Raw genomic sequence first — 10,736 nt, forward strand, 5'->3', positions numbered from 1 at the left:
TATCCGTGTTGAATAAAATTCTGTCATATTTTTATATTTAATCCTTTGGTATTTATTCCAGCCCAAATATTCTATCAGTTTTATGTTCAAACTGGCTAGGTCTGGCCTCTCACACCTGTCCTACAATGTCGTTCTTAAAATAAACGCATCATCAAAATCTCTACAAGATACTTGATTAATTCAAAACAGGTTCTGGGTTCAGTCCCACTACGTGGCACTTTCAGCGAGTGTCTTCAACTATAGCCTCAGGTCAACCAAAGCTTTGTGAGTGGATGTTGTAGATAGAAACTGAAAGAAGCTTGTCATATATATCTGTGTGTGTATCTTTGTGTCTGTGTTTGTCACCCCATCACAGCTTGATAACCGGTGTTGGCATGTTTACGTCCCTGTAACTTGGCAGTTCAGCAAAAGAGACCAATAGAATAAGTATTAAGCTTTAAAAAAAAAATGTTTTGGGGTCAATTTGTTTGACTAAAACTCTTCAAAGCAGAGCTCCAGCATGGTCGCAGTCAAATGACTGAAACAAGATTAAAGAAAAGAATAAACTAAGCATTACATTTGGCAGAGTAATCTGAATGCTCAAAGGGTTTTAAATACTTTTAGTAATTGCGTAACAAAAATTGATAAAATACTTTGTGTATTGTACAAGTACAAACAATTTAATGCTCATAAATTTTAACAATAAAATCTTATGTGGACCCTGGTTGAGGGGAATATTACTTTGCTTGAAAACAGGAGAGATGGTATCAGAGATTGTTGGTTTTGTGCTTAAATTAGAACTGGCAGAATTGTTAGCATGCTGTTAGAAATGCTGAGTTCAAATTCCACTGAGGTCAACTTTGCCTTTCATCCTTTCAGGGACGGTAAAATAAGTACTAGTTGAGCAATGGGGTCAGTGTAATAGACTATTCCCTTCCCCCAAATTTCAGGCCTTGTGCCTTTAGTAGAAAGGATTATTATTATTATTACTCTTACTCTTAAAACAGTGAGCTGGCAGAATTGTTAGCATGCCGGACAAAATGCCTAGTGCCATTTTTGTCTGTCTTTACATTCTGAGTCTGAATGTCACCGAGGTCAACTTTAATTTTCATCGTTTCGCAGTCGATAAATTAAGTACCAGTGAAACACTTGTCCTCTGCCCCAAAATTCTAGGCCTTGTGCTTCCGGCAGAAAGGATTACTATTATACTTAACCCTTTAGTGTTCACATTATTTTCCCAAAATTAATCCTTTTTTATCCACATTGTTTTGAACTAATCATGCCTTATCTTGTAGCTTTGAGATTTTGATGAGGTAGCTGTTAATTTTTTAAACAATATTGTAGGGTTGGTGTGAGAGACCAGATGTGGCCAGTTTGAACATAAAACAGGCAGAATACTTTTGGCCGGATATGGCCGGTTTAAATGCTAAAGGGTTAAGGCAGCAAGCTGGTAGAATTATTACCGCAGCAGGCAAATGTTTGGCAGCATTTTATCTGTCTTTGCATTCTGAGTTCAAATTCCACTGAAGTTGACTTTGCATTTCATCCTTTCAGGGTCAGTAAAGTACTGGAATCGATGTAATCGATTAATCCCCTCCCCCAAAGTTTCAGGCCTTTTGCCTTTAGTAGAAAGGATTATTATTATTCTTATTTTGTCTTCTTTTTTTTTTACAGACTCTGAAAAATTGTTATCAGTAGCAGTAAATTCTGCATCTTTGTTCAGTTCCTCTGATAATCTCCCTCCTCATGGCATTACATTACGAGATCCAGAAACAGGCGTGACGTATGTCCAAACACAACTACTGCAGGTAAGAAGACAACTGGAGTTTTTCTTTCTCTTATTTTTGTTTGTTGTTTTAATAAGTTTAATCAGAGAATGATATACACGAACCACCTACATCTTTGTAGTTAGGGCCCAACATTGGAAAAATTGTTGCGACAGATACTGAACCTCAGGAACAGGTTGGAGTGCAGGACTGATCCAGATAATTGTCACCAACTGAACTTTGCTAAAAGCACCCAAGGACTAAGTAGTCTAGCCATGTTGTTTAAAACATACATGCACTATGTGTGTGTGTGTGTGTGGATATGTTTGTGTGTTTTGGATTTACAAATGAGAGAAGAAAAGGATTCAATACATTAATCTACTATAAATGTGTTGAGGGCACATTCAAACCTGCTCTCAGTGCCACCTACCCAGAATATGTGATGCTGGCATTGTGGAGTGTTTATGGTGAGCTTCCAATTAGTACTACCAATTAGTATGGTGCTACTGATTTGTACAGTGACAGGGATATCATGAGACAGACAATTTCTCTTATCACTTTGAAGTGCATCCTGTTCAGTTTCAGTGACTGAAGAAAAGATACCCACTCCTAAATGCTTGCATCTCACAGTCTGAATGGGTGGCACTATGAGCTGTTTTTAGGTATATTTACACCATTTGTGTATTGTGAGAAAATTTTCTCCTTGACAAAACACAATGAATGGCTTTCTTATGGGTTCAAATATGCCTCAAGTATATTTAAACAGGTAATAACCGTAGAAAATTACTATTTGCAAATCTTGCAATGAGAGATATTCAGTGTTTCTACAGCTGGATTCCCTTCCTAACGCCAACCACTCTGTAAGTGTAGTGGGTGCTTTTTACGTGCCTCCAGCACAGATGCCAGGGGAGACTGGCAGCAGCCACGATCAGTTGGTGCTTTTTACGTGCCACTGGCATGGAAGCCAGTCAAGGCGGTGCTGGCATTGACCACGTACGGGAGGTGCTTTTTACGTGCCAGGGGACTGGGGTTAAAAATGGTAGTGGCATCGGTTCCTGTGGAACAACCATATTGATGTGACAATAAGCATTACTTATATATATATATCATCATCATAATTTAATATCTGTTGTCCATGCTGGCATAGTTTGGAATGTTTGACAGGAGCTGACAAGCCCAGGAGCCATACCAAGTTCCATTGTCTGTTTTGATATGGTTTCTGTGGCTAGATGCCCTTCCTAATGCCAACCACCCTACAGAGTGGACTGTGTGGCACCAGCACCAGCAGGCCAAGTAACAAGTAACTTGCATGACAAAGACCTCTTAGTAAAGAGAGTGGAACCGAGGGAATTGGCTGTGTGCCAGGTGAGAGGTTAGAGTATGATAGAGGAACAGAGGTAGTTGTCATACTATAGAGGAGGTACCTGACCACCCCAGTAGGACAATGAAGGGGAAAGACAGTGGAAGAGAGTTAGAGAGACAGATGGAACTCTTTTTGCTGGCATCTCTTATGCTGTCAAGAAATGCATCAGAATTGCAAATTCTTTTCTATAAAAATGTTGTTCCTCAGACTTTCAGAACAAAAAAAAACAACCATCACATACATAGTTTTACTGGGCTTTTTTGATAGGTATTATGTTCTGTCAAAAATCTGTCTTGAGTCTTCAGACTCGTTAGGCCAGAAGAGCTTTTCATGGAAATTTGGGGACAAAGGTCACTGACTGCATGACACTTCCATTCATCTCCAACTATTACACAATGTCAAGGCAAAGACACACACACACACACACACATAGACATGTGTGTGTGCACGCATTATTATACTATGGGGTTTTTTCAGTTTTTGTCTGCCAAATAAATTCACATGGATTTGGTTGATCTAAGGCTATAGTAGAAGACTGAGCGAAAACACCTAAAGCTCCACGAGGCTCTGGTAGGGTGTGGTGGTGAACCCTGCTGTACTCTTTCACCACAACTTTCTCTCACTCTTTCTTCCTGTTTCTGTTGTACCTGTATTTCAGAGGGCCAGCCTTGTCACACTCTGTGTCATGCTGAATCTCCCCGAGAAATACGTTAAGGTACACATGTCTGTGGAGTGCTCAGCCACTTGCACGTTAATAAATGAGCTGCAATGTCACTGGTGTCAAGCTGTATCGGCCTTTGCCTTTCCCTTGGATAACATCGGTGGCATGGAGAGGAGAGGCTGGTATGCATGGGCGACTGCTGGTCTTCCATAGACAACCTTGACCAGACTTGTACCTCGGAGGGTAACTTTCTAGGTGCAATTCCATGGTCATTCATGACCGAAGGAGGTCACACATCACACATAGTAGAAGACACTTGGAACCATGTGATTTAGAAGCAAACTTCTTACCACGTAACCACACCTTAAATACCACCCCAGCTGCCATTTGTACTCATTTGCAACTGAGCAAACTCAGTCTTGTTAGATATAAAGTAAAGAACCCCTTCGGTCATGAATGGCCATAGGAAAAGCAAAGGCCAATACAGCTTAACACCAGTGACATTGCAACTCATTTTTACAGCTGAGTGAATTGGAGCAATGTGAAATAAAGGGTCTTGCTTAAGAACACAGCACATAGCCCAGTCCAGAAATCGAACTCACCACCTGATTATTGTGAGCCCAACACTTTGACCACAGAGCCATGCGCCTTCACACTTAGATATAATATAAGGTTATTGCATATAGCTATATTAAACATAAGAAGATAGGCCAGTATTTTAACAGCTGTTATAATTTTGTTTGCTTGTTATTTATTTTCCAGGACGATCCACCAAATCCAGAGATGTATCCCGGAGATGGTAGTCTTGTCACTGATCTGGCTTTGCATGATGCAAGTTCAAACACAGCAGCTGATTCAGCTTCTGAACACGGTGCATCATCAACAGAATTTACTGGAACTACCATCAATCTACAAGACCTAGAATGATGACCAGTGTCCACACATCTGATTCGTTAGGTGTAAATTTTGCTACAATTCCATTCCAGATGTTAACTCAAAGAGACAGTGAGTTGCAAACACAAAAGAAATACCTCCAACACAAGACTTCTATTTATTTCTTGTGTTCTTTCAGTCCTGGCTATGTTGACTAAATATCGTCACAGATTTTAATGGTTTTTCCTCTGAATAATTAACAATTCTTTTTTCTTCAGTTGGGTATGAAGAGAATTGGGTATTTACAGTGATATATTTCTTGGGAGGAAAAACGCAAAAAAAAAAACCTGTTTAGCAACTGAAAACTTCATTGCTATTCTTGTGGTTTTGTTAAAGCTGTTGAACTAAAGACTGGCATGTCAGGACTCTGGCACTGTAATCTTTATACAGAAAGCTGCAAAATATATTTTTATAATGGAAACTGTATGAACGTTTGGGTGGGAATTTTCCACCTCCTGTTTGCCTGCTTGATGTGACACAACGTAAAAGTCATTTAGATAAATGCCTATCGCTGCGTGTTTGAGTAGCATTTGTCATAGTTGGTACAGCACTGGCCAAACTGCCAAAGGATCAATGATTAGTATCCAATCACTGGTGCTGTACTATTTCTGTGGCAAAGACACTTGACTCTCAAAGGCCCAGTTCAACTTGCTTTAAATAGTTTCCATGGGAAGGTAGCTCTCACTCTATTAAGCCGTGGAGTCGGGAGCACTGTATAATCAACGGGTGTTTTACTTATATAAGGCAAGGTTTACTATAATCTGTTTGCCTATCTCAGGAGACAGAGAGAAAAGACAACTATCTCTGAACTGTTTAACACCTTAAAAACAGGGATAAGCACCAACGCATCACAATACCTGATAAGCAATAGTATATGATATTGTGGGATCTGCCAATGTTTTAGCCATGAGATAGAGCTAGTGTTCTTTTGCTACATTCAACTATAAGTTCTAATGGCCATATCACTCTGGTTTCTGCATTGTATCATGTGGCAAGACTCACATATTCATGTTCTGTATTGCATCATAGGGTCAGATACATGCATCCGTATTACCATGTGTATTGTGACTTGTGGCCAATGTCTATATTCTGTGAATTGTGTCATGTAGCAAGATACAAACTTCACTTAATTGAAAAATTAATTTGGCAAACTGGTCAATCATGTTGAGTGAAATTACTTCATCTTCCTAAGACTTTATACCTTGCCTACAAGCGACAGTGTTTGGATAAATATTCCGCACAGCTTACACTTTGATTCTAGAATTCTCTCCCGGTGTTGGCATTGCATTGACGAGATGCCTAATTTAAGAAATGACTATATTTTTATTTGTTCCTCTTCATTCTGTGTTCATTTATTTTAACATTATTTCTGGGGTTTCTTTTTTTTTCCCACTGTATTTTGTTCCCTACATGCCTCTCTACTTGTTTTCCATAAACCATGCTCCAAAACATATTTCCATGTGTCTCCTCTGATCTTGGACAGTTTACTTTTTGTGGACCTCAGTTCATCTTACTGCAAGGAGATATCTACCAGGTCTTGTGAGAGTGTTTGTCTAAAATGGACTGGTTTCCTATCCAGCTGAAGGTTTTATTTGTCATCCTGGTTAACACCATTGAACCAGAGCTATGCCCCAGCATAATATGCTCTCTGTGAGACATGTACACATTCATTGTATTGACGTCACCCATTGTTTCTTGCAGTTTTCTCCTGTACCCCTTGCTAAATTATTTATTTTGATGGTGTCTTTTTATCATTATTATTATTATTATATATTTTGTACTGCCTGATCTTATCTTAAAGAGTGTGTTGACTTCAGCAGTACAGCTATTGTATTAATGCTTATTGTTTTGGTTTTGATGTTTTTGTTTTGTACTGGTAGACCTGTGAAGAGACTCTCTCTGTAAATTTTCCCATCATTTCAGAGTCCAGTTGTTATTGTTGTTGTTTAAACCCAGGCCAGTCCTGATCCAGTAGACTTATGATGAAAGGCCCTTACAGTTGTGACCAGCCTGTTATTTATTCAGATATGTCTGAGATTACATTATCCAATGTAACCTTTTTTTTTCTTCAAGATTGTGGGATGTGATTTGAGAAGGGATTTCAGCTGCTATTACTAGCACATTAAGCAACCCTAAAGAGGCTCTGTCATTGGTAGCACATGATTGAGACTGATAATGCAATGAAAACTTTTGTATAGATTAAAGTTGGTTGGATTCACATCAAAGAAAGGGGTATTAAATATTTATCCTTGTTGGTTATTTAGTGGAATTGGTAGAGCAGCTATGTCCCGTAAAAATTAGCATTCACATCTGGTCAAACTCAACTTTTACTATTTGTCTTCTTGGATAATGTTAGTCAATAAAAACAAGTAGCATTCAAGTACCTGTATTGATACAATCAACTGTACTTCCGCTCTCTACACCCTGTATTAAGAAAGCTATGCCATGGCAGGATCTGTAAAGTACACGACAAAACATCCTGTAATATTTTAATTATGTCCCTTTATGTTTTTCATTCCGTACTCACAGAGGCTGGCTTTTCCTTTCATCTTTCTTGGTGGGTTGAGTAAAAATAAGTATACCAATCAACTATACTTCCTTCCACAAAAGTTGTGGCCTTGTGCCTGTTACAAACTGTCGTTGTTATCATTACTAGTTTTAGTTACGTCCCTTTGCATTCCGATTGTCAAGCCTTGCTTATGTTTTTTGACTTTCATCCTTCTGCAGTGATAAAATAAGTACCAAAAGACTGCTGGAGTTAGTGCCATCAACTAAGCTCTTCCCACAAAATTTGTGGCCTAGTGCCTATATCAGAAATTATTTCCTCCCTCTTTTTCACTTTTTCTTTATCTAACATGGATTTCTCTCACCCTTTTCTTGCCAAGACATCTCTTTAACTGCAGCCACATTGCATACAATATTTTCTCTACCATTCCTTTACACTGACTATTGGTCCAGTGTAAAAGCTAGCTTGGAATAATCTCAGTAATATTGTCACCAATATATATATATGTATAAAGGTGGTGCTCCTACATGGCTGCAGTCAAATGACTGAAACAGGTAAAAGAAGTTCCTTCAAAGGGGTCTGTTAAACATCCAATTCACTGAATACCATATAAATGTATTGGTGACAATATATAACTGGCACTCTATCACTTACTATGATGTTTCCAGTCGATCTGATCAACGGAACAGCCTTCTCATGAAATTAATGTGCAAGTGGCTGAGCACTCCACAAACATGTGTACCCTTAAGTTTCTCGGGGAGATTCAGCATGGCACACAATGTGAAAAGGCTGACTCTTTGAAATACAGGTACAACTTATTTTTGCCAGCTGAGTGGAGTGAAGCAATGTGAAATAAAGTGTCTTGCTCAAGGACACAACATGACTTTATGATTATGGGCCAAATACCTTAACCACTAAGACCTGCACTTTCATGACTATATATATGTGTGTGTGCGCACACATATGAGTAGACAATGAGCAAAATTACTCTGCTAGTACCTTATGTTTTTTTAGACCATTGTATACAAAGAGCACTCATTTTAAATTCAGTATATCATATTCTCATAGAATATATTTAATTAAAGATATATATATATATAAACAGATTCAAGGCTGCAATCAAATGACAGAAATAAGTAAAAGAATATATACACAAATACACAACTGCTTTCTTTTGCTTTTCATCTACCAAAGCAACTCACAAAACTTTGGCCAGCATGTTACTATAGTTGAAGATGCTTGCTTGCACAACCTGAAGGCACAAGATTGGGAAGTGAACTTTTTAACCTCACATCCGTGTCTATATCTTTGTGTGCGTGGAGTGGGGCAAGGCTCTGGTTTTGGAGTTTCATTTAACTGCATGGCATCTTGGTCAAGTGTCTACTGCTGGTGCTGCTACTATTACAACATTGGGTAAGCCACTGCCTTGTTGGTGAAATTTGATTGCCAGAAAGTGTACAAAAACCATCATGTACGTACATTCGTGTGTTTGTGTTCGTCTCCACTTACCTTTGGATCAGATACTCTTTTGCTGTGCTAATGATGTTTGCAACCTGCATAAACAGAATGCCCAGCAGCATGCAGTTCATCTGTGAGGGCTTGGATTGATCATCATCGTTGTTTAACGTCCGCTTTCCATGCTAGCATGGGTTGGACGGTTCAACTGGGGTCTGGGAATCCAGAAGGCTGCACCAGGCCCAGTCTGATCTGGCAGTGTTTCTACAGCTGGATGCCCTTCTTAACGCCAACCACTCTGTGAGTGTAGTGGGTGCTTTTTACGTGCCAGACGAGGCTGGCGAACGGCCACGCTCGGATGGTGCTTTTTACGTGCCACCGGCACGGAGACCAGACGAAGCTGGCAACGGCCACGGTCAGATGGTGCTTTTTACAACTTATTCGAAAAATGAGTTGCAGTTAGCATCTCGAAAGGAGCATCCACTTGTAGAATACTGCCTCAGCAAGTCTCATCCAACTCATTCTACTTGGAAAAAGGAAGCATAAAAATATTGATGGAAAGTTCCATGCTTATGTAATTAATTGTTGTTAAGTACTGATTAGTTCACACAAACTGTGGCAAAAAGCATACCCCGTGGTATCTAGTTTTGGCACTTTGTTTTGATTTCAAAATTCCACCAAGATCAACTTTGCCTTTCATCATTCCCAGGTTGATAAAATAAACTTTCAGTCATGTACTGAGATTGATGACATTGACTAAACCCCTTCTCTCAAAACTGTTGGTGTCTTACCTACACCTGAAACCACTATTATCATTATTATTATTATTAATACGGTGAGCTGGCAGAATTGTTAGCATGCCGGGCGAAATGCTTAGTTGCATTTCATCTGTCGTTATGTTCCGAGTTCAAATTCCACTGAAGTCGACTTTGCCTTTCATCCTGTCAGGGTCAATGTAATCAATTTAACCCCTCCCCCAAAATTTCGGGCCTTGTGCCTTTAATAGAAAGGATTAGTATTTTTATTATTAATATTATTATTAAGGTGGTGAGCTAGCAGAACCATTAGCACACTAGACAAAATGCTTAGCAGTATTTCGTCTGTTTTTACATTCTGAGTTCAAATTATGCCGAGGCTCACTTGGCCATTTGTGCTTTTGGGGTTGATAAAATAAGTACCGCTGAAGCACTGGAAGTTGATGTAATTCAGTAAACCCTCCTCCACCAAAATTTCAGGCCTTGTGCCTATAGTTGAAAAGTTTATTAATATATTCTTTTGACCAATGAGTTGACAGAAATATCAGTACTGGATTAACATATCTTCTTATGCTCTTGTATGTACATTGAGAGTTCAGATCCCTGTATAAAAGAAATACTAGTATTATATTGAGGTCATTTCACTCAGCTATAAGCTCTCTCCTACAAACTTTTGGTTTTCTACCTAGGCTGTGGATTGGCAGAATTGTTAAAGTGTTGGATTAAATACTTTGTGGTATTTTTTTCCAGATGGTGACATTTTGAGTTCAAAACTTGTCATGGTCAACTTAACCGTTTCTCTCTCCAAGGCCAGTAAAATAAAAGTGCCAGTGAAGAACTGGGGTTAATGATATCAGCTAACCCTCTTCCTCCAAATTTTAGGCCTTTTGCCTTGAGGTAGCAGAATTGTTACTATTTTGGACAAAATGTTTAGTGGCATTTTTTCTGGCTCTTTACATTCTGAATTCAAATGCTGTCAAAGCTGATTTTGCTTTCCATCTTTTTAGGTGTCAATAAAATATGTACCAGTGGAGCACTGGGGTCGATGTGATCAACATACCCTCTTTTCTTAAAATTGCTGGCTTTGTGTCAAAATTAGAAAGAATTATTATCATCATCATCATCATTATTAAGGCAGCAAGCTGGCAGAATCATTAGCACCCTTAGTGGCATTTTGTCTGTCATTACATTCTGAGTTCAAATTATGCCAAGGTCACCTTTGCCTTTCATCCTTTTGCGGTCAATAAAGTAAGTACCAGTTAAGTATTAGGGTCAATGTAATTGATTTATTCCCTCCTCCAAAATTACTGCCCTTGTG

At 38.9% G+C, this 10,736-nt stretch overlaps 1 protein-coding gene across 4 annotated transcripts in view; it reads left to right on the forward strand.

The window, feature by feature from the left end:
* Positions 1 to 10,736, forward strand: part of LOC115223848 (PR domain zinc finger protein 4-like) — a 58,090-nt gene that overhangs the window by 38,150 nt on the left and 9,204 nt on the right. For 3 of the 4 annotated variants that reach the window (XM_029794536.2, XM_036513021.1, XM_036513022.1), the window contains 2 exons: positions 1,654 to 1,787; positions 4,532 to 8,000. In XM_029794536.2, the coding sequence (XP_029650396.1) occupies positions 1,654 to 1,787; positions 4,532 to 4,696 (299 nt within the window). In that variant the 3' untranslated portion in view covers positions 4,697 to 8,000. Of the gene's footprint in view, positions 1 to 1,653; positions 1,788 to 4,531; positions 8,001 to 10,736 lie in introns of those variants that run through there. The other variant, XR_005003719.1, reaches the window with a different exon arrangement.

This window comes from Octopus sinensis, linkage group LG24 (assembly GCF_006345805.1).
Source record: "Octopus sinensis linkage group LG24, ASM634580v1, whole genome shotgun sequence".
NCBI lineage: Eukaryota > Metazoa > Mollusca > Cephalopoda > Octopoda > Octopodidae > Octopus > Octopus sinensis.